This window comes from Erythrolamprus reginae, chromosome 10 (assembly GCF_031021105.1).
Source record: "Erythrolamprus reginae isolate rEryReg1 chromosome 10, rEryReg1.hap1, whole genome shotgun sequence".
Lineage (NCBI taxonomy): Eukaryota > Metazoa > Chordata > Lepidosauria > Squamata > Dipsadidae > Erythrolamprus > Erythrolamprus reginae.
Genome location: NC_091959.1, coordinates 24,288,817 through 24,313,294, shown reverse-complemented (window position 1 = coordinate 24,313,294; position 24,478 = coordinate 24,288,817). Strand labels below are relative to the sequence as shown.

Genomic DNA, 24,478 nt, shown 5'->3' with positions numbered 1-24,478 from the left:
GCTTAAGCCATTACCCTCATCCTTGCATTCCATACACACACACACACACACACACACCACACAATTCTTTATCAAGCCTCAAAGGAAGTGGAATATAGCTGAAGGTTCGAGTCAGTCTTGAGAGGTGTGCTTCCTTCTTGAACTACCTTGCAAGGTTGATAAAACCTCATCCAGCCTAAGACCCAAAAGCTGCTCTTAATCTCTGCTGTAGAGACCTCTGGGAACTCCAGATGTGTGGAATGTTAAATTCTTATCCTTACTTTAAATAAGGTGACCAATAGGCCAGCAATTTGGAATTTCCTGGATTCCTACGCTTCCTGAAAAAGGGGCAAATCTTACTTTAAGAAAGGTGGGCAATAGGCCTTTGTGTGAAGGTCTTATTTTTCCTTATATTGCCCCCCTCCAGCTCTCTGCAATCTCCTGGATTCCCCCACTTGCTAAAAAGGGGGCAAATCTGAAAGCAAATTAAAAAAAAATAGTTTAGGTTTATTCCTTTGTTCTACAAAGGAAAATTTCAAGAGCAAAACCAAGAAAAAATAAATAAATGGAAAAAACTCTCTGAAATAAGAATTGTCTTATATAATAAAGGACATATGGTCACTGGAATATAAAAAATGACAATCCAGGAATAAAATATGGAAGAAACCCTAGAATTCCTCTTTGGGCAAGATATAGTGATTGATCTGGTATTTTTCAGACTTCCTTGTTTGGGGAAGGCACCTATCTGACCAGCGACTTAAGCTTGGCCCTCCTCTACAGCCCACACAGTCTAGGCTGGCAGCGAAGTGTGATGGGCCCGATTCTTAGCTGTGTCGCAGTTTGCGAGGTCATTGATCATCCAGATGTCAAGTGCCAAGTGAAGAAAAAAGGTGAGTCTCAGAACGAAGTCCCCCCCACCCAAACTTGGAGCCCTTGATTGTACATCTTATCTTTTTTCAGTAACTAGTTCTTCAAATAATATTCAAAGGTAAAGTGGTGCTGAACAAAGGGGCTTATTGGCTGGTCCTTCTGCTTAAAATGGTTGCAACATCCCTTCCATTCTGGCTTCTTACAAGGAAGGTTGAGTGGATTCCTGCTGCCTTCATAGTTATATTTATTTTTTTATTTTTTTATTTATTTATTTATTGGATTTGTATGCCGCCCCTCTCCGCAGACTCGGGGCGGCTAACAACAGCAATAAAACAGTATATAACAAAATCCAATACTAAAACCAGTTAAAAACCCATTATATAAAAACCAATCATACATACAGACATACCATGCATAAAATTGTAAAGGCCTAGGGGGAAAGTGTATCTCAGTTCCCCCATGCCTGGCGGCAGAGGTGGGTTTTAAGCAGCTTTCAAAAGGCAAGGAGGGTGGGGGCAATTCTAATCTCTGGGGGGAGTTGGTTCCAGAGGGCCTGAGCCGCCACAGAGAAGGCTCTTCCTCTGGGTCCTGCCAAGCGACATTGTTTGGTTGACGGGACCCAGAGAAGACCCACTCTGTGGGACCTAACTGGTCGCTGGGATTTGTACAGCAGAAGGCGGTCCCTGAGGTAATCTGGTCCGGTGCCATAAAGGGCTTTATAGGTCATAACCAACACTTTGAATTGTGACTGGAAACTGATTGGCAGCCAATACAGACTGCGGAGTGTTGGTGTAACATGGTCATACCTAGGGAAGCCCATGATTGCTCTCGCAGCTGCATTCTGCACGATCTGAAGTTTCTGAACACTTTTCGAAGGTAGCCCCATGTAGAGAGCGTTACAGTAGTCGAGCCTCAAGGTGATGAGGGCATGAGTGACTGTGAGCAGTGACTCCCGGTCCAAATAGGGTCGCAACTGGTGCACCAGTCGAACCTGGGCGAAGGCCCCCCTTGCCACAGCTGAAAGGTGTTTCTCTAATGTGAGCTGTGGATCGAGGAGGAGGCCCAAGTTGCAGACCCTCTCTGAGGGGGTCAATGATTCTCCCCCCAGGGTAATGGACGGACAGATGGAATTGTCCTTGGGAGGCAAGACCCACAGCTACTCCGTCTTGTCTGGGTTGAGTTTGAGTTTGTTGACACCCATCCAGGCCCCAACAGCCTCCAGGCACGGGCACATCACTTCCACTGCTTCGTTGACTGGACGTGGGGTGGAGATGTATAACTGGGTATCATCGGCATATTGATGATATCTCACCCCATGTCCTTGGATGATCTCACCCAGCAGTTTCATGTAGATATTAAATAGCAGGGGGGAGAGGACCGACCCCTGAGGTACCCCACAAGGGAGAGACCTAGAGGTCGACCTCTGACCCCCCCACTAACACCAACTGCGACCGACCGGAGAGGTAGGAGGAGAACCACTGAAGAACAGTGCCTCCCACTCCCAACCCCTGCAGCCGGCGCAGAAAGATACCATGGTTGATGGTATCGAAAGCCACTGAGAGGTCAAGAAGCACCAGGACAGAGGACAAGCCCCTGTCCCGAGCCCGCCAGAGATCATCCATCAACGCTACCAAAGCAGTTTCCGTGCTGTAACCGGGCCTGAATCCAGACTGTTGAGGACCTAGATAATCGGCTTCTTCCAAGGACCGCTGGAGTTGAAGTGCCACCACCTTCTCAACAACCTTCCCCATAAAGGGAAGGTTGGAGACTTATTGAGCACGGCTGGGTCTAGGGAAGGCTTCTTGAGGAGGGGGCGCACAAGTGCCTCCTTATAAGGAGCCGGAAAGGACCCCCTCCCCAAGGAGGCGTTGACAATCTCTTGGATCCAGCTCCGTGTCACCTCCCGACTGGCCGAAACCAACCAAGAGGGACACGGATCCAGTAGACAGGTGGCGGAGCTTACAGCTCCAATGGCCTTGTCCACTTCATCCCTCCTCTTTTCCTTTCTCCCTCCCTCCCACAAAATTTGGGGTTTTAACATGTTGGCCAAACTGAATGCAGTGGCACCTCTACTTACGAACTTATTTTGTTCCATGACCAGGTTCTTAAGTAGAAAAATTTGTAAGAAGATGGAATTTGTCCCATAGGAATCAATGTAAAAGCAAATAATGCATGTGATTGGGAAAACCACAGGGAGCGTGGAGGCCTTGTTTTCTCCCAGGAGATTCCTAGAGAGGCCCCACGGAGGCTTCTCTCTGCCTTTTCTGGTCAGTTTTGGAGGCTTGGGTTTGTAAGTGAAAAATGATTCTTGAGAATATGCAAAAAAATCTTGAACACCCTGTTCTTATCTTAAAAGGTTCGTAAGTAGAGATGTTTGTAGTTAGAGGTACCATTGTATAGCCATGGCCACTGGCTGATCTAAATTTAGGGGTTTGTGTGCCAAGGGTACATGTGGCAGGGGCCTATCCTCCCTTTTGCAATGCCCTATTGAGCTCTTTGGGGCTCTTCAAATGTTTTAGACCTTCTACCTAACTTGCAAGGCAGCCCTCAATCAAACCGTTCTTTGCATACAGAATATTGGTTTCTTTTCTTGATTTCAAACAGAATGTTATCCTTCCGCCCTTTTTTTTGACAGACTCTAAAGAAATTGACAAGAAGAGAGCCAGGGTGAAGAACAGTGAAGGGGGAGATGTCCCTCAGAAATATTTTGTTGTTACAAATAATCAGCTGATACGAGTGAAATATTTGCTAATATATTCACAGAGACAGCACCGAAGGTAAGTGTTCCTCCCTTCCCCCTTGTGGGCTTCACTATCTTAGAAGTGAAGAAGCTCCAGGGCATATCATAGCTCAAAAATTCAAAAAAGCAGGAAAGAGCCATCATAACAGCCACGGCAAAAGAAGCAGATAACAATAGCACTTAAACTTATATACTGCTTCACATTGCTTTACAGCTCTCTCTAAGAGGTTTACAGAATCAGCCTATGGCCCCCAACAATCTGGGTTCTCATTTTATCAATCTCAAAAAGATGGAAGGCTTAATCAATCTTGAGCCCGTCAGAATTGAACCCCTGTCAGTTGGCAGAATTAGCCTCAGTACTGCATGGTTAAAGCAGGGACATCACCCTGCCACCAAAAGTGTGTACAGTCAGAGCTGTGGTTTTTCCAGTTGAAATGTATGGCTATGAAAGTTGGACCATAAGAAATGCTGAGCGCCAAAGATTTGAGGCCCTTGAACTCTGGTACTGGAGAAGACTCCTGCAAGTCCCTTGGACTGCGAGGTGATCCAACCAGTCAGTCCTAGAGGAGATCAACCCTGATTGCTCTCTAGAAGGCCAGATCCTGAAGATGAAACTCAAATACTTTGGCCAGCAAATGAGAAGGAAGGACTCACTGGAGAAGAGCCTGATGCTGGAAATGACTGAGAGCAAAAGAGGTAGGGGACGACAGAGAACAATGTGGCTGAATAGAGTCACTGAAGCAGTAGCTGTGACCTTAAATGGATTTCGGGGATGGTAGAGAACAGGAAGGCCTGGAGGAACATTGTCCAAGGGGTCGTGATGGTCAGACACAATTTCACAACTAACAACAATTGCATTTAACCACTAGGTCACTATGGCTCCAACCAGCACATAAAGGCAGATGAAACCACAATGGCACTAGAGTTGTTATACAGCTGAAGAAAACTGGCTGCAGAACTAAGCTTTCAAGGAATTGGGTTTCCTGTCCCCATTTTAAGTCAGGCTGCTAGTTCTTATGACTGTAGAGATGAAAGTATGCCCCCAGGACAGCTGTAGCCTTCTGCATGAAGCTAAAGAGGGACACAATGAGGAAACATACAGGATACAGATAGTCCTTGACTTAGAACAGTTTGCTTAGTGACCAAAGTTTCAATGGCACTGAAAAAAGTGACTTGTGACCGTTTTTCAGTTACAACCATTGCAGCATCCCCTTGGTCATGTGATCAAAATGCAGAGCCTTGGTAACTGCCTCATATTTGTGACGGTTGCAGCCTCCCAGAGTTGTGTGATCCCCTTTTGTGACCTTCTGATAAGCAAAGTCCATGGGGAATCCAGATTCACTTAGAAACCATATTACTTAGCTGTGGTGGTGCAGTGGTTAGAATGCAGTAATGCAGGCTAATTCAACTCTGCATTCCCACTATCAGGAGTTTGATCCTGACTGCCTCAAGACTGACTCAGCCTTCCTAGGGCTATAAAACGGGGACCCAGTTTGTTGGAGGCAATTTGCTCACTCTGTCAACCATTTAGAGAGGGCTGTAAAGCACTGTCAAGCAGGATATAGAAGTGCTATTGCTTCATCCCCTCCCTCCTTCCCTCCCTAATAGTTAGAATGCAGTCTTGCTAGCTCCGACCCTTAGGAATCAACTCCCTCTGGAGATTCGGACTGGCGCCCTTCTTGGCCTTTCGTAAGGCCCTGAAGGCCCATCTTTGCCGTGAGTGCTAAGAATTAACTCCGGCCCATGAATGGCTAATTCAACTGGTTACGTTTTTAAGATTTGGGTTTTAAGGTTTTTAGAATTTTAATATTAGATTTCTACACGCTGTATTTGCATTTTTGTATTCATCTCTGTTGTAAGCTGCCCTGAGTCTATTGGGAAGGGCGGCATAGAAACCTAATAAATAAATAAATAACTGCTCACTGCCAGGGGTGTGAGTCTGACCAGCTCAAGGTTGACTCAGTCTTCCATCCTTCTGGGGTTGGTAAAATGAGGACCCAGATTGTTGGGGCAATTTGCTCACTCTGTAAATGCTTAGAGAGGGCTGTAAAACACTGTGAAGTTATGAGTGCTATTGCTATTACTCACTTAACAACTTCAGTGATTCACTGTTGCAAGAAAGGTCATAAAATGGGGCAAAATTCATTTAACTATTTTCTTTCTTGGGGCTCAATTACAGTCGTAAATCAAGGACTACCTGTACCCACTCTGCCCTTTCTGTCCATTATCCCTTACAGCAGTTATAAATACAGTTATAATTGCTTCTTACTCTTAAGGTAACCTCCTATCTTTTTACAGTCTATTCTAGTGATGGTGAACCTTTTATACACCCAGAGCACCCAAACTGCTGGTACGTGCATGCCCAAACTGAAAGGTGTGTGCATGCGTGCAAATATGTGCAGACGTGCTTGCATGTGCAGCAGAGACCAGAAGATTAGCTGGCCGGCGGGGTATCCCAACTCCGACACCGCAGCAAAAGAGATAACATTTTTTTTCTTCCATGAGCTTCTGTTTCATCGTTTGCAGGGAAACAGAAGCCCATGAAAGAAACGCCACAGAGATCTGACCGTGTCATAGGTTCACCATCACGGTAACTATTCTATCTATCTTCAAACCATAAAACCTACATTTTTCTGTAGGTTTTATGCCAATAAGAGGTTTTCAAGTAGCTGTAAAAGTAACTATCCAATTTTCTCTGATCGCAGAAGCGAATTTAGCCATTTCAGCAAGTTCTGTAAACTTGGCCAACCATTCCTTCGGCCTGGATTATGCTGAATCTTTCCATCTTTGTACATATACTAATCTCACTGCAGTTATTATAATAAAAAGCAAAGTTCTAGAACTCTTTTCCAGCAGTTTGTTCAAAGAAAAACCTCAACTCCATATTCATTTTTAAACTCTTCCGAATGAGAGTCTGTATTTGGATCCAGAACTTTTCTAGCTTTTCAATAGACTGAGCTGCGAGGGAGAGAGCTGAATTGTTCCCTAAATTTGAGTTTTTACTTTATGGACTTTAACACCAATCAATTGCATCAAACACCCCCCCCCAACCCTTTTTTTCTTATTTGGAAAAAATCTGTCTCTGTATTGTTTGTATAAGAATTGGGAATAGAACTTGAGGCCTCACACAATTGGTGCAGGGATAGTCCCTTCTTTCTCCCTGACATGAACATTCAGCGCTATGTAACAAAATGAAATTCAATGTTGAAAAAAGGAAGGTTTTCAATTTAGGCAAAGAAAATAAAATGCACACATTTTTGTGCATAGGTGGTACCTCATTCAATAATAGTGACTGAGAGGGATCCTGGACTCCTAGTGGACAAATATTTAAATATGAGCCGGCCGTATGCTGCAGCTGCCAAAAAAGCCAACACAGTTCTAGACTGCATAAACAGAGATAGAATCAGCATCATGTGAAGTGTTAATACCAATTTATAATGCCTTGATAAAGCCATACTTGGAATACCGCATCTAGTTTTGGTTGCCACAGTGTAAAAAAGATGTTGAGACTCTAGAAAGAGTGCTAAAACATATAAAGAATGGTTGCTGGAATTGGGTGTGTCTAGTTTGATGAAAAGAAGGAATAGGGGTGACATGATAGCAGCTTTCCAATATTTGAGGTGCTACCACAAAGAAGAGGGAGTCAACCTATTATCCAAAGCACCTGAGTGCAGGACAAGAAGCAATGTATGGAAACTAAGTAAGGAAAGAAGCAACTTAGAACTAAGGAGGAATTTCTAACAGAACAATTATTCACTGGAATAACTTACCCCCAGATGTTGTGAATGCTCCAGCACTGAAAGCTTTTAAGAAGAAACCAGATAGTCACTTGTCTGAAAGATATAGGGTCTCCTGCTTCAGCAGGGGGTTGGACTAGAAGATCTTCAAAGTCCTTTCCAGTTCTGTTATTCTATTCTATCTATCTTTTAGACTTTCCAGTCAATCGTGGCTCTCCAAACATCGTTTTGCAGTGATGATGAGTCTCTACTTGCTGCTGCTGGTTATTATAGGGACTAGCAACTCACCAGCTTTCCTCTACTACTGGAACCGGATTTTTGACTTCAAGCAATGACATTTGGTGCATCTCGGTCTATTGGGGGGGGGGAATGGGGGAGGTGAGGGCTGGTTATCTTCACCAGGTGCCTTAACAGGAAGAAATGTGTAGCTTTTTGTGAATCCCAGATTTTACAGTATTCTTCACACCATGCCCACGGAACCCGTGGTAAAAAAAGAACTTTGAATCCCACCACTGGACTTCTATTGTAGTGGGAACAATCCATCTCTTTCTCCAACACCTGCAGTGGTGACCTTGATGATTTTCAGGCATTCACGATCTGTGCACAAATTCTCAGCATTCCATTCAACCCTTCACTCTCACCCCCAGTTCATTGGTAAGTTGAATGGCAATACAATTTGAAAGAAACCAAGCAGTTCAATCTTGACAGTTCCCTGTTGAATTTTGGAATATCTCCTGGATGATGTTTTTGGGTGTAAAGATGTTGGCTTTGGTACAGGTTTTGGGAGACTGTAACTTTCCCTGGCTTCCCATTTTTTTCAATTAACTATAAACAAAGCCAAACAAGGGAATTTTCTTGCAGGGCTCCCTGGAATCCACCTGTAGAATTTATTTCATAATGTAATTTATTTGACCAGTTTGGTGGAGAACAAGACTTGAAACAAGCTGAATCAAATAAATCCACAACAGATTAGCAATTCTAATAACCAAAGGGCATTTGGAGAAATTGTTTTGGGGAGGTAATTTTAACACAGTTGTGTGTGATTGATGTCAGCTGAACATCAATGTTTCTACTTGAAAAATGAGATCCTGAATCAAGTAAGATTGTTTTGATCCAGCAAGATCATATTTTCTTAACTATTAATTACAGAAATTATACCTAGACCCAGGTAGAGTGTAACCAGTCATGGTACAGCCTAGGAAGATGAAATTCACTATTTGAATTGTAGTGATGTTTGATGTTTCAAATCAAAATTACAAGAGGGGTTGTCTTTGTTGAATTTGTTGAAACTGAGATCGGGGAGCCCTTTAATCTGGATTCTTGGGATGGTGGGGTATAGTAGTGATGATGGAATTGATAGTCTCAGAGAACTTCCAGTTCTACAATTCTCTGATTACAAAAGCCAGTCAGACATTAATCAATGGTTTAATTGGTTAATTAATGAGTGGAACAGCTTACTTCAAGAAGTTGTGGGTAGAGGGTTATAAGACTGGATACCCATTTATCCAAAATGGCATAGGGTCTCTTGCTTGGACTATAAGATCGCCAAGGTTCTTTCCAACTTTATTATTCAGTAAAATTTGTTTTAATGCCTGGGTAAGAATTATATATTATGAAAACAGTTATTTGAGAGTTATTTGTTTGCCTCCTTCCATAATCTTGGACTAGCTGTCCCACAAAGCCATAATGATTAAAGTTTTTCAAAGGAGCGAACCAAAACAAGAATTTAGCAGCGGATGAATCAATTCATGGCTGAAGGCACTGTGGAGGAAAAATTTGAAGCATTCTCATGGGGAATTCAAAGAGTCTTGTCCTGGTGTTATGTTTTACACGCTTAAAACAACTTTCCAAAAACAAGCCTAGGACAATATTTGTTGACAGCATTTTTTTTCAAGGCAGATTACTTCATGATAGAAGGTGATTGAGCAAGTAGAACATCTGCTTATAATGAAGAATCTCAGGGGATTGGCAAGAAGTTTTGGAACAGCCGAATCTGAGAGAGAGAGAGGGAGAGAGAGAGATGCTAGATCATGGCTTAAGAAGCTGGAAAGAAGAATGTTGTATGTATTCATTATAATTGTTCCTAGCATTTGTGTCTGGCTCAATTTAAGGAGTGGGAAGTGAAAATAATATCCTGGAAGAGGGCAGTAACCATACTGCTGCCAAAATTACTTGGTGGACAGTCCAGGATATCACTCAGGGTAAAAATTAACTCAGAGGAGACTTTTCAGTTTTTCATAGATTTGAACTTTTATGGACGCTAAAATGGAAACACAAATGAGCATAAACAAAAATTCTAAAGACCAGTAAAAGTAGGAGCCACTTCTTAAAGGAAACCCAAGAACAATGATAGTTTAGATATGCTTATATATATATGCTTCTCTTCATCTCCCTTGGCACAACAAAACCTAGAGATTCGGTAACTCCAAAGTGTTGTGTAGAACTTGGTTTGATCCAGAAAAAGATAATTGCATAATAGCAATACAATACAAGTAGTCTTCAGCTTGTGACAGTTTGTTTAGTGACTGTTCAAAGTCACAACGTCACTGAAAAAGGTGACAGCATTTTGCACGGCTACGACGTTTGCAGCATCCCCATGGTCATGTGATTTACATTCAGATGCTTCTCAACTGACTCGTAGTTATGACGGTTGCAGCATCCCGGGGTCATGTGATCCCCTTTTGTGATCTGACAAGCAAAGCAAAGTCAGCAGGTCACTTAACAACCATGTTACTAATTTAACAACTGCAGGGATACAGTTGTGGGATTACTCATTTAACAAAAATTTTCACTTAACAGCATAAATTTTGGGCTCAATTGTGGTCGTAACGTAATGTGAAGATTACCTATAGATTGTCCTCAATAGCTGACAAGTGTAGCTATGGGGACTAACAGTCCAGCACATTTTTCATGATGAAATTAAATAGATTTCTTCTAATGGCCATTTCCACAGAGGTCTGCAGATATAGTTCAGTTACAATGCTGAAATCCTAAAATTAGTCCAATTCATGGTTTCCTAGCAAACAACAACAATCATGGTTTGCTAGGAGTACTGACATCTATAAGGTGACTATCAGGCACTGCTTTTACCAAGGCAGGATTATCCCTGCTGATATTTTGGTTTTGCCATGGCTCTCACCTTTATTTTATTTTATTTTATTTATTTATTTTTTGGATTCATATGCCGCCCCTCTCCGTAGACTCGGGGCGGCTAACAACAGTAACAAAAAAACAGCATGTAAATCCAATACTAAAACAACTAAAAAAAACCTTATTGTAAAACTAAACATACATACATACATACAAACATACCATACATGAATTGTAAAGGTCTAGGGGGATGTTATATTTGAGTTCAAAGTACAGACCCTAATGAATGTGTTCATCTGGGTATCTCCCAGTTAAGATCCGTGATTTATATTTAATAAGCCACACAGACCTTTTGGTGGAAGTCATCAATCCACAAATCTGTTTACGTGTGCTAACTTTTGATGGCATGAGAATCCCACCAGTCTCAGGACAGATAGAACTGTTATGCAAATCCAAGCCAAATACAGTACTTTTCAATGAAGTAAGGAAAACAAAAATTAGAAAGAAAGGAGAGAGGCAGGAAATGGGGGTGAGGAAGTAAGTAAGTAAGTATTTTGGCAACTTTTAAAAGATAATGAAAACAATCTACTTCCTTTGGCATGAAAAAATTATCTCAAGAGATTGATAAAGATCTATGACACTTTACATGCACCCCCTTTCTTTCTTTTCCTGATTTGCTGCTGATTTCTTACTTCAAATTGAATGGATTTTATTGTTTGTTTCTGGGTGGAAACCCTTTTCCTTCTTTAGGCTTGCCAAGCCAAGCCCTGCAAACAAAGACTCTTGTGTTATTCTCATCTGAACTTCATTCTTGCCTGAGGGGTCCTTTTATTTAGAATGGAGAGGCATCCAATTCTCTTTTGATAGAATAGATAGCACAAAGGTCATTTTAATTTGAAAAAAAATTCCTCCTCTAATTTGCTAGAAAGTAATAGCGATTAAATAAACACTCAACAGTCACTGGCACTTTCCAAATTTTATTTGAAAAGATGGATGAATTGTGAAATCAGTAGTTCGTTTATTCCTCAAAAGGCCCTCTCTGAACCCCACTGTTTGATTTCAGTTCCCATGCCTTCCAGCAGTGCAGAAGTCCCAGGCAAGGACAATGCAAAAGGCAGGCTAGATCATTTCCCCCTGCCTGTTAACTTTTCAAATAATGGTTCTCTTTCCCACCTTCTTGGAACCAAGAGAAATGAATGTAACAAAATAGGGAAGTCTCTTTTGAGGCTCAAATAAATCTCATTCTACATGACGAGCCGAGGTGGCACAGTGGGTAGAGTGCAGTACTGCAGGCCACTAAAGCTGACTGCTAGATCTGCAGGTCAGCGGTTGAAATCACATCACTGGCTCAAGGTTGACTCAGCCTTCCATCCTTCTGAGGTGGGTAAAATGAGGACCCGAATTGTGGGGGCAACGTGCTGGCTCTGTTAAAAAGTGCTATTGCTAGCATATAAGCCGCCTTGAGTCTAAGGAGAAGGGCGGCATAGAAAATTGAATAAATAAATAAATTAAATTAATAAATGTGGAGAGATGGTGGTGATATGTGAACTAATCACTGATTGATTGATGGATGGGTGGATTGGATTGGATTGATTTCTATGCTGCCCCTCTCCGAAGATTCAGGCTTAGTTAACTGGACTTCATTTTCTCACTGCAGACTAATTCTCTCCATCAAATGAATCCACCAGCATTCTTCAGCCTTGATGCATTTTTGTTCCCATTTACATAATGTATTATTTTATTTTAATATTTGTTGATTGGACTTTTAGGCTGCCCTCCGAAGACTCAGGGCGGCTTACAACTCGTGTTGGACGAACCCAACGAAGGTAAGTTCACCGAACCCGAACACTTCTGGCCTTGCCCTCCTGTCTTCCGGAAATAAAGCCAAGGGCCAGGAAGGCGTCTCCATGACATCAAAGCCCCGCCCCTGGAATCCCATCGTGGGATTCCACACCTTTTGCTTGCAGCGCCATTCCCGCGCCTTCCCGTAAAAATAAAAGGAGAGAGGTGGTTGCGGGCTGCCCTGGGCAATGGGCACAACAGGATGGAGAGCTGCGCCACCTCTGAGTCCAAAATTTCCGACGCTGCAAGCAAACGGAGGTGGGGAATCCCACGATGGGATTTTGGTGGGGAACTTCAACGTCACGGACACTTCTTCCTGGCTGGCTGAAACGGGGAGTTGAGGTGATGGGCCAGCTGTAGACGCTGCCGTCTGAGCGGCTGGAAGCCAGTGCGGGGCCCGTGGTGGCCCGCCTTCCCGAGCCTTCGACGTGCCTGATCAGGGAGAAGCCGCTGCCCAAACCTCGGCCGCTGACCAACCTCACTTTAAGACTTTGTGGACTACAACTCCCAGAGTTCCTCAGCCAGCTTCGCTGAATCAGAGCCCTCCTCACCTCCCGCCCACCGCGGTGTTCAAGCGAACGCCGAACCTGAACACGGACTTTTTAAAAAGTCCAGGTTCAGATTTGGCATGCCTAACACCACAAAGTTCGGTATGAACCCGAACTATGCAAGTTCGGTTCGCCCAACACTACTGACAACATATAAAAACAGTACAAAAAACCCCCACTATAAGGTCCAATTATAAAACTAATTTAAAAACCCCATTATTACACTTGTTTGGCTGTTTTGTTCCGTAGTACCTTGTGGAACTTGGGGTGCTGCTCTCTTTGCATAAGGACATCCAGTTTATATGGCGAGATCTCTAGATTGCAGTTTTTAATTTGTACTCTGCAGTCAGAAGTGGAAAAATTGTCCCAGCCATGTGCTGTAATGCAGCCATGTGTGCAGCCTCCACTTCCTCAGCGCCCCCCAAGTAGGAGGGCTGTGTGGACAACTGTCGGTTCTGGAAGATTACATGCGGTGGAGCACAAACATAGCAATTTTGGTCTCTATCTAATTCCTATAATGTTCTTGTGGTTTTTTTTAAAATAAAATAATCTTTATTAAGTTTTAGAATAACAAGAGAAAAGAACACAAAGTAAATCAACTACATAGCACAAAAATTAGCACAATCAAATCATATAACATAATATAAGATAATCAAATAGACCTTTGTGGCACACCGCTTGTAACCAGTCTCTGCTCAGAATACTCGCCATTAACAACAACCCTCTGATGTCTACACTTCAGCCAGCTGCAAATCCACTGAACTATCCAGGGATTAAGTCCAATCTTCACTAACTTTTCTATGAGCTCTTTATGTGGAACCGTATCAAAGACTTTGCTGAAGTCCAAATAGGCAATATCCATGGCACCACCTTCATCCAACACCTTTGTGACATAGTCAAAGAAATCAATGAGATTAGTCTGACATGATTTCCCTTTAGTAAAGCCATGGTGGTTTGGGTCCAATAAGTTATTGGTTTTTAGGTGCTGATTTATCCTTTTTTTGAGTAGAGTCTCCATCGTTTTAACTATAACTGATGTCAAGCTAATTGGCCTGTAGTTACCAGCTTCTTCTCTATTGCCCTTGTGGCCATTCTCCAATCATCAGGAACATCTCCTGTTAAAAGGGATTGGTTAAACAAGTCAGTCGGGGGAGCAATCACATATCTCAGTTCTTTAAGAACTCGGGCTGAATCCCTACAGCTGGAAGCAATGCTATATCCATCCATAGTATTATATTGTAAGCTGCCTTCTGACAAAACTGAACAGAAGCTATTCAAATGGTCAGCGACCTCCTTATTCCCATCAAAGTATGCATTATCCCCAGTACTAAGCTTTGTGATGCTGCAGTTTTTCTTCCTAATATATCACTAGTATATCTGAAGAAGGTTTTATCTCCCTTCTTACAGATTTGACAAGATATGCTTATCATGTCACCTGATTGCATCTGCAGAATCCTGCCCAGCCGCCCTGCTTAGGGTGACTCGCTCTCTCCTTAACAAGAGGGGGGTTGATGAACTCTTGCAGGGTAGTGCTAGGGACTATAATTAATAAGTTTTTCAAAGGTAAAATCGCTCAGATCTGGACAGAACATTACTCCAATTGGAACGCAGTGTTGGCTGACAATGACTAAGTCAAGATGATATGGGCTTGTCTTAGTCCTGTTGTGTGGGAGGAGTTTGACCTGGTAACACCTAATAAAGTAGACAACGCCATGGGAGCTGTGAGCTCCACTACCTGTTTGTTACACCTATGTCCCTCCTGACTGGTCTCGGCCAGCAGGGAGGTGACACAGAGCTGGGTCCAGGAGATTGTCAACGCTTCCTTGAGGGAGGGGTCCTTTCTGTCTCCCTACAAGGAGGTACTCATGCACCCCCTCCTCAAGAAGCCTTCCCTGGACCCAGTTGTATTCAATAACTATCATCCGGTCTCCAATCTTCCCTTGAAAACCAATCATATCCTTTTTTGAGGGGAGAATATATTACATTAAATCCTAGCTTCAGTAATGTGTTCTCCAAATTTGGGTATTCAAGGAAATGCTTCACCAAAGCAATATATTGAGACTTTGGAGAAGTTCATCTTTTCCTTATTTGTTGGACTTCTATGTTATTTATGATTAGAAGTGATGTTCTTCACTTCATACAGCAGAGACTCTTCATAACAGAACCGTGATACAGATACAATGACTCCAATATAAATCTTATGCTTTTATTTCTTCTTTTCTCATTGAACTGGTTTCATATTTACGCAAATAAGCAACTTGACGGTATAACTATATTTCTCAATTCATCTGCTCTCTATGATGCAGATTCTCTCTAACTGCCAAAATGGACCACATGCCAGTATGCAATTTAGCTCTCGCTCTCTCAACATTCCATCCCCTTTTTCCATGCTATATGCTAACATTGGACTTTAAAATACTGTATAGTGGGTAAGTAAATTAATGTAAGCGTCTCTAGAAAAATATTTTAGTTTACTTTAAACTTACGGAGAATTATAAAGCTTCCTATCACTTCCAAAGGCTGCTCCCAAAGATTGAACTTCCCTTGCACTTGATTCTTGAACTCTGTGATATCTTCTGGATTATCCAGTTGTTTCAGCTTTAAGTTTACGAAGAATTATAAAGCTTCCTATCATTTCTATCACTTCCAAAGGCCACTCCCAAAGATTGAACTTCTCTTGCACTTGATTCTAGAACTTTGATATCTTGTCGACTATACAGTTGTTTTGGCAACTATTTTACTGCCCCATCAGCTTTCTGCATTGGGAGACAGAAAAAGCAAAGCTCGGAGGGGAGCATGGTCAGCCCTATGGTGAGATGGTACCTCCTTTGCGCTCACGGGGGGATGCTGTATCCACGCTGTTTGGGGTGCCGATTCCGGATGGATCATCCTGGAACCTCCCTGGAAGGGGGATGAAAAAGAGGTCTTTGTCTCCTGCTGTTTTGGGGGCTGGCACCGAGGGAAGTCACTGATGTTGAGGAGACAAATTCTTGGTTCCTTCAACCAGTCCTCGTCTGTAATATCTTCTAGATTATCCAGTTTTTTCAGCGACTATTTTACTGGCCCCGTCAGCTTTTTGCATTGGGAGACAGAAAAAGCAAAGCTCCACATTAGTATCACATCAGAAGGAACACGGAAGAAAGGGAGGTCTATATCATTCAATCAATCTCTAAGAAGGTTTATCTTTCTTGATACCTGAGATTCCATTACCTTCGTATAAATCTTGTAGCCGAATTTTTCACTTTCTTCATTTATGCCATTGTCACTGAAGTGTTTTTCTGAGACAGAAAATTAATTGATACAGATCATTTCTGTCACCAACAATCTAAAATCAATAGGGTTAACAGTGCACACAACAAAGCTAAGGATACGTTTATCAGTCCTGCTATCGAGCAAAGCCAAGCATTTAATAGAGAGTGCCATACCACGTGCACTAATCAAACAGGTGGCAAGAAAGATGCGCCAATCAGGCACAAGACAGGTTATGTGGACAGTAAACACAGGGTCAACAGTATAATGACCTGTTAGATATAGATGGAAATTTGAAATCAAGAACCAAAATAGGAGAAGGGAAAGAAATGAATTGGTTAACATATCAAATACACAGTAGATACAAAGTAAATATTGTAAATTATGGAATAACCAAAAATTACAGCCAATTAGATAAGATATTGACTGGCCTGGACACCAAATTTATAACTAAAATGTACAACTATCTTCTATAATTTGACAACATAGAGGAAGTAGTTAAACAAAATATGGTAACCCGGATGAAAACGTTTGGTTATATAATCCAACTAGAGGAATGGGAAAGATTTTGGAGGGATCAATACAAATTGACACTATCGGTGGCTTATAAAGGAAACCTTTACAAATTATTTTACAGATGGCATAATGCCCTAGCAAGACTTGCTAAAATTTACCCAAACTTAGACCCCAATTGTTGAAAATGCAAAAAAATTACGGAACGTACTATCATCTTTGGTGGACATGCCCTGAAAGTAAGAAATTTTGGACTATGATTCAATCCTGGATAAATGGAAATACGTATTAGAATACAAATTGGAATTAAAATCAGAAACATACGTAATGGGAATACTAAGTCCAGCCGTCTGTGGTAATCCCTATGCTCGAATGTGTGGTACCTGGACCCTAAAAGAGATGACCAGAGAGAAGGAAGGGAAAATTGCCAGGTTTATGCAGGAATCCTCAGATCTAGCTTTGCTTATGCTCTAACCACATTCCTTTCATTAAAAGCAACTCAACTCCAAATGGAGATGGGAGTCTCTCATTCCCAAATGCCCAAGCTGGGACAGGGCTGAAAATCTCTCACCTGTGTGGCTGAAATGCCTTCTAGTTGGTTGGTTGTACTTCTCTTGTGGATGTCCAGGCATTTGGTAAGGGTGGGGGGGGGGTACAAGTACAAACCCAATATAAGAAAGATGCGTCACAATTTGGCTTTCAAAATGAACAAGGATTAGACCAAAAAAAATTGCCCCAAAAGAAAAAAATGATTTTGAAATTATACAACTTTGAGCTACAATTTAAATTGGAGAAAGAAGTGGTCAAGGGGACACAAAATGGGCACAAAATTTTGGATATGCAATTAATTTGGCAGAATGGGATAACATTTGGGAGATAAACCATAATTTGACCCTAGCAGCATCCTATAAGGAAAACATTTATAAAATGTTTTATCGTTTGCACCTACCCCCAGCATGATGGGCAAAGATGTTTCCAACAATGTCTTCAAAATGCTGGAAATGTAATATCTCTGGTGGATGTGCCCTAAAATTAAAACATTCTGGAACAAAATAAAGAACTGGTTGGACTAAATTACACAACAGACAATTGATTTACAGCTAGAATTGTTCTTGCTATGAATTTTCAGAGGAAAATTTAAAAAGGAGGGATGTTGTTTTTAATATTGCATATAACTATGGTGGCCAGGATTATATATGCACAAAATTTGAAAACTGATACCATTCCTACGTCCTCTAGGGTGGTTAATAAAATACTAGAATATTCTGAGATGTGTATATTAACTGTGGAGAACCATGAAAAAGGAGATACTGAATTTTATGAAGCATGGAACAAATGGTATATGTGGTTAAAATAAAATAAAAACCTTTACAAATGTGTTTATAAAAATGAGGACTATCCATGATGAAATTGTAAGTGCCTACTCTCTTCCTATAATAAGCAAATGATTTATATTTAAATAAAGTGGAAGAAATAGAAGTGGAAAATATAAGACTCAATTCTTTAAAGATAGACTTTGATAAATAATTGATGTCAAAATAATAATAAGAAATAGTGTAAATTGGAAATGGAGATACTTTGAAAAAGCTTTAAAAGTGACTTGTTTTCTGTGTTTTTGTTTTTATGTATTTTTGTATGTCTTATGTGTTTTTAATGAAAAAAACCTAATAAATATTTTTTTAAAAAAAAAACATACAGTATGTTTTTTACAATCACAGTTAACAAATGAGATGTAATAGAAAAAGAGTGTATGACACATTCATGGACACAAACAAACATGGAAAAATGCTCCTCTAGAAACTTGGTCTGGTTCTTTCCTTCTTATTTCACCGATAATGTTTTAACACTTAATAAATTGACGTGGCAGTGGAATATCAACAATTATGGCTCAGGATTGTTCCCTGGGGGATAAACGCAGGGGTGCTACTTTTCAGCATGTTTCTGGCCATTTCATTTTTAAATGCAGGAACTTAACCCAAAGCAATAGATTTGAGGCTAAGTGCACACATACATACTATACATTTAGGGGGGATAATATATGTGCAGTACTGTATACAGTGTGGATTTGAGGCAGATGAGCTGTATTCGAGAATAGGTCTGGCCAAGGTTTTGTATGCCCTGGTTAGCAGTGCAATGTTACCAGAGAAGAAGCTTTGCAAAATTAGGCTAACGACTGTTGATGCCTTTTTGACAATGTTCTTACAGTAAACTTTGGGTCTCAAATCATTTGAGATGAGTACTCCTTAACAAGTGAGGGTCATCTACGAAATCGTATCCACCCAGCTTGTATTTGGTGTTATGATTTTTGTTGCCAATGTGTAGGACAGAGGCATTTGTTAAGGGAGTTAACCCCATTTTTATGACCTTTCTTGCCACAGTTGTTAAGTGAATTATTCCAGTTGATGTTAGTAACCTGATTATTAAACAAACCTAGTTTCCCCATTGACTTTGCTGGTCAGAAGGTTCTAAGAGATGACTTTGGGACAAAGCAAAGGTCCTAAGTATGATCCAGTTGCCAAGTTTCTGAATTTTGATCACATGATCATGAGGATGGTTGAAAGGTTATAACTGTGAAACATGGCTATAAATGACCTTTTTCAGTTCCCTTGTAACTTTAAATGAACTGTTGTAAGTTAAGGATTTCCTGCATTGTCCTCAATTTTTGTATTTGTATTCTGTATTGTCCTGATAGTTTCTCCAAGTCAGCTTGGAGTAAAAATCTGAGATGGTAGTTAAATCCGAGGAATGAATGACTGTGAAGTGTTGTGAAGAATTGCCTTCATAATTCATTAAAGTTTGTTGCAAAATCAAAACCAGAAGCACACACAGATGACTGATTCAGCTGGATTCATAAACTTCTTTATAAACATAATAATATATATATTTACAATACCACAAGTAGAATTCTTCTTCAATCAGTTACAGACAGCAGAGAACAGTTAGTTTCATTTCAGCAGTGTTCAGAGTGGAAGGGTAAGAGTGGGGACAGAGTGCAAAGTAAAGAATGAGCTACGCCCATCCTTAAGCTTTAGTTTTGATTCTCTACACATACTCAGAAGTGTTTAACTCCCATTGGCTGACTTAGTTGCGATGCCTATTCATTGGCTGACCTTATTACCACTGGCTCTCCCAGTCATGAATATTCTAACACAATTCATGCCTGCTGGGATTCTGGGATTCCATTCAATTCTGAAACACAATCCATTAACACGATAGCCACCCAGATTTTCTGAAACCTTTTTTCCAAATTTCCATCAATTATCTCTTGCAGTTTCTTCCAAGCTAAGACGGAAGAAATGCAGTGTGATTTTTTAAAAAAAATATTGTTGCCTAAGTAATATTTAGGGAACTGGATAAACCATATAGGGAAATCTTTACCTGAATTTATACAGTTCAGCAATGGGAACCTGAATTATCACCATGTTTGCAATGTAGGTGAGAACCTGTTCCTCACAAGAAATTTTCCTCAAAAATGGTTTTCCTCAAAACCCATTTTAACTCCTATAACCTCCCACCAATTATTTCACTACAAGAGGAGGCAAACTTTAATGCGAATTAACAGTCACTATCAAAATGGCATTTCAGTTTAGCATTTCATAAATCGAAATTCTTGAAAACAGTAAAATTTAACAAATTGGGAATTATTTCTTACCAATTGTCATCTTTCATTGCCCTCAACTTCTTTGATTATGGTGAACTCTAAAGCCATTTCCCAGCTGTTGGGATGTTGTTTCTTAACTCGGTAATTATTAACAAAGCACTTTCTTTTCTATTATTTTCAGTCAAATTTTGGCTTCTGAGTGAATTCAGCCTCTGAAGATCCAGGAGGCTCTTAATAAAAATCTGATTAAAGATTAGGAAAGTGTAGAGCAAACACGCTGCCTCCCTAACCAACTTATTGCATGCATGTGGAAATTGTATGGTGTATTGTGATGTAAATATTGTAAATTATTTATTGATTTAAAAAAACACAAATTCATTTATTCTCCTCCCACCCCCCGACATAATGTAGTCCCAATGGTATTTGTTGTGTTTATTGAATAGGCTAGTTCGTTGTAAAACATAAATCAAAATTCTTGAAAACAGTAAAATTTAACAAGTTGGAAGGTTTCTTCTTAACCAATTGTCATCTTTCATTGCCCTCAACTTATTTCTCTGTTTGTTTGTTTGTTTGTTGTTTTGGACCTGGGCTGGGACCAGGCTGGCTGTTCCAATAATAAGAGTTTTACAGGTTGGTAATATTCAAAATAATATTTCTTTTATTCTTTCATCCACATTGGATTTCGTCATACAGCTCCAGCATGGAAAAATGCATTCAACTCTTACAGACTAAATTACAAGGTTATAATTCTTTCTAAATAACAAGCTGTCTACTTCAAAACATCTTCTTATTTCTGAGTCAAGTTCATGCTGTTAAAAAGCAATTTGTCATGCAATATAAACACTTATTCGGAGAGACGACATAAACTACCATCTTTATTTTCTAGCACTTTGAAGAAAGCTGATCTCTTCCATTGAATTCCGGAAGTGATGTAATTAATTAATTAATTTATACACTCTAAATAGCATATTAAAACCTCTTCCCCCTAATTTCCTCATTTCTTTTCTGCAGCCTTCTGAACTTTGGATTTAACCACGGGCTCTTTTCTATACTCTTGAAGAAACACAACTCTGCATGCTTTCATTGGATGGCTGTTCTATTTCACTTTCATCCTCACAAGCTTGTTCCACAGTTCTTAAATCAGGGTAATTAACAGCTTGTACATCATATTCGTCATCTGAATCTGCCAATTCTAAAGGCTGACAGGGAACATTCACAACACTTACTTACTTACTTACTTACTTACTTACTTACTTACTTACTTACTTACTTACTTACTTACTTACTTACTTTATTAGTTTAACTTCTATGCCGTCCCTCTCCTGAGACTCAGGGTGGCTCACAACAGGGAAATACAAAATATCAGGAAATCCAACATTTAAAATCTACTCTAAAACCCTAATTCATACACATTCATCCTATCAAATCCATGCATTCAGGGATCAGCCAGGATGGTTGTTAAAAGTTCAGTGGCCCTAAGCCTTTTGGCAGAGGGGGGTCTTTAAAATGTTGCAAAATGCAAAGAGGGTGACGGCGGTACAAATCTCTGGAGGGAGTTGATTCCAAAGGGCCACCACAGAGAAGGCTCTTTCCCTAGGCTCCACCAGATGACATTGCCTGGCTGACGGGACCTGGAGAAGGCCGACTCTGTGGGATCAGACTGGCCGTCGGGATACATGAGGCGGAAGATGGTCCCATAACTAATCTGGTCCAATGCCATGAAGGGTTTATAGATCATAACCAACACTTTGAATTGTGTTTAAAGACCAATTGGTAGCCAATATCTTCTTTTCTCTTTGTATTTTTTCTTTCTTCCATTTGTAAAACATATTCCAATCCTTGAAGTATTCTGAGTCTTCTTTTTGATTTAACTCCATTGTTAATTTATCTAGCTCTGTATTTTCCTAATGGTATCCTTGTCGTCTGGTAGTCACCTTGCTTCCACTCTTGTGCTAACAATATTCTTGCTGCTGTTAGTATGTGGAGGATGATGTACCGATTTTTTCGAGTTTTTCATCAAAGATTCCTAATGGAAATGTTTTGTGTTTTATTTGTCAGCTATGCTCCCCTTCAGAATCCAGGAAAGTAAGACTCCAACTCCATGTGAGTTCGAAAAAATACTTTTATTAGACAAGAAGTGGTTGCAACAGAAGCAAAGCAAGATCTGAAGGAAAAGGCATGCAGAATGCATATATAAATATCCCAAAACCCTCCCAGGTGACCCCCCCTTTGCCCTCCCATCCAATCCCCATGTGTATTTGGGGTTGGTATGTGTGGCTGTTAACCTTGAGCAGGCAACAAACGTGTCCATGGGGCATAGCTGTGCCAGGAAGGGAATGGTGGAACTAGCCCTCCCTTACATTCAAAACTTCTTAACATTCAAAACTTTTCACAGGGTTACCTTTAGCTAACTTCCCCTCCCAAATGCCCCTATTCAATTTCCCTCCCACCGTTACTATGGAAGCCGAGGCAGAGAAGAGATGGCAGAGGCTGACGCTAATATTGCTTCCAGGCATTTATGCATCTTATTCCAAAACTTTATAATTACTGTGCAGGTCCACCACATATGATAATATGTTCTGTTGATTTGGTGACATTTCCAACATTTTGAATTCATATTTTCATACATTTTAGCTAACCTTGCCTGTGACAGTTGCCATCTATTGTACATTTTACATTGATTTTCTTTATAGGCAACTGCTTTAGTTAATTTATAATTTATAGTCCAATTTTTTTCCCATTGATCCAAATTGATATTATGACCAATTTTTTTGCCCAACTATGTAATGATTCCCTGATTTTATGATTGTAAAAGTAGGAGAGTGTTTTGTGTTTTTTGTACCATAGAAAACCATGCCATCCAAACTAGCTCATGTCCCATGAGTGCCAAATTAGATTTTTTTTACTGAAGGTGACCTCTTTTTTTTTTTTGCATAAATACCTAGATTGAAGATTTCTTTTTTTTTTAATGAGTGAATATTATAAACAATAATTAAAGGGAAAATTCTAGGCCCCGGAGTTTCTGGATGAAGCCGCTTGCCATTTGATTATTCTTCTTCTCCTTCTCCTTTTCCTCCTCCTCCACCCCTCCTCCTCCTCCACTTCCTCCTCCTCCTCCTCTTCCTCCTCCTCTTCCATCTTCCTCTTCTCCTCCTCCTCCTCCTTTTCTTTCTCCTCCTCTTTCTCCTCCTCCTTCTCCTCCTTCACCTCCTCCTTCTCTTCTCCTTCTCCTTTCTCCTTCTGTTTCTGCCGAGCAGAAAGACAACATTGTCAGAAAACTCAAAAGGCCAACAGTAACAATGATTTGGGTCCCTAGAGAATATTGGGGAGCCCCTTCTAGAGAAAAGGATTAAACAAGCCAACAGGGAGAAAAGGGGAAGCCTTAAGGCTTTCCAACCCCAGACTCTCCATTTGTGATTAAAGATGTCTTCATCATTAAGGTTTGCTAGGCCAGCCCCTTTTGGCACCCCAGGACCCCCACAGTTGCAATCGGCAGGCCACTTGAAGAAAAAGCAATGCAAGTCCATCAATGGAGAGTGGACAGTCACTTGGCTGAGAAGGTATATAGCTGTGATGGCCAACCTATGGCACACGTGCTGCGGGTGGCACACGGAACCATATCGGAGGGCACATGAGGCACTGCCCTATGTCAGCTCCAGCGTGCATGCTATTGTGCTGTTTTTTTTCAATTCCGGAAGGTTCAGGGAAGCTTCCCTGAAGCCCTGGAGGCAAAAAAAAATGCCCAACAGATGGCTGGAGTTATCTCCATTTCTCCCCAACCACCCTTAGCAGCCTAGGAACCGAAGACAGCTTCTGCCCTTGGTTCCTTCCCCCCTCAGCAGCAAGAGAAGCTCCGAAAGTGAAGCGAGGGTCTCAGGGATGCTCATAAGTTTCAGGGCTTCTCCCGCTCACGAGGAAGACAGGGCAGAAGCTGTCTCCCTTCCCTGTCTTCCTCACGAGCGAGAGAAGCCCCGAAACGGATGAGGATCCCTGAGACCCTTGCTGCACTTTCGGAGCTTCTCTTGCTGCTAAGGGAGGAGGTGTTCTGTACTGATGTAAATAAGTTATGTCAATCATTATTTGAAGTTGTTCATTTGCATAGAACGGCAGCGATTGAGCTGTGGACGAGAAAATACAACCTGCTGTCAAAGCCGCGCCTACGGCCACCTAACCCTTTAAAAAGAGAAACCCGAGCCGCGTGCGCCAGTTGCAAAGCCGAATTGTTACATCTGTTGCCGATTCCCAATAAATGAGTCAAGCGAAAAAGAGTCGCGTACTTTCTCCCGACTTAACGGTGGCGACGAGATAA

General features: G+C 41.1%; 1 protein-coding gene across 6 annotated transcripts in view; it reads left to right on the top strand.

The window, feature by feature from the left end:
• PARP16 (poly(ADP-ribose) polymerase family member 16) overlaps positions 1-18,259 on the top strand; it is a 28,689-nt gene extending 10,430 nt beyond the window's left edge. For 3 of the 6 annotated variants that reach the window (XM_070763452.1, XM_070763451.1, XM_070763453.1), the window contains exons 5-7: positions 698-869; positions 3,485-3,626; positions 7,520-8,962. In XM_070763452.1, the coding sequence (XP_070619553.1) occupies positions 698-869; positions 3,485-3,626; positions 7,520-7,661 (456 nt within the window). In that variant the 3' untranslated portion in view covers positions 7,662-8,962. Of the gene's footprint in view, positions 1-697; positions 870-3,484; positions 3,631-7,519; positions 8,963-9,221 lie in introns of those variants that run through there. The other 3 variants (XM_070763454.1, XM_070763455.1, XM_070763456.1) reach the window with 3 other exon arrangements.
• The last annotated feature ends 6,219 nt before the right edge of the window (positions 18,260-24,478 follow it).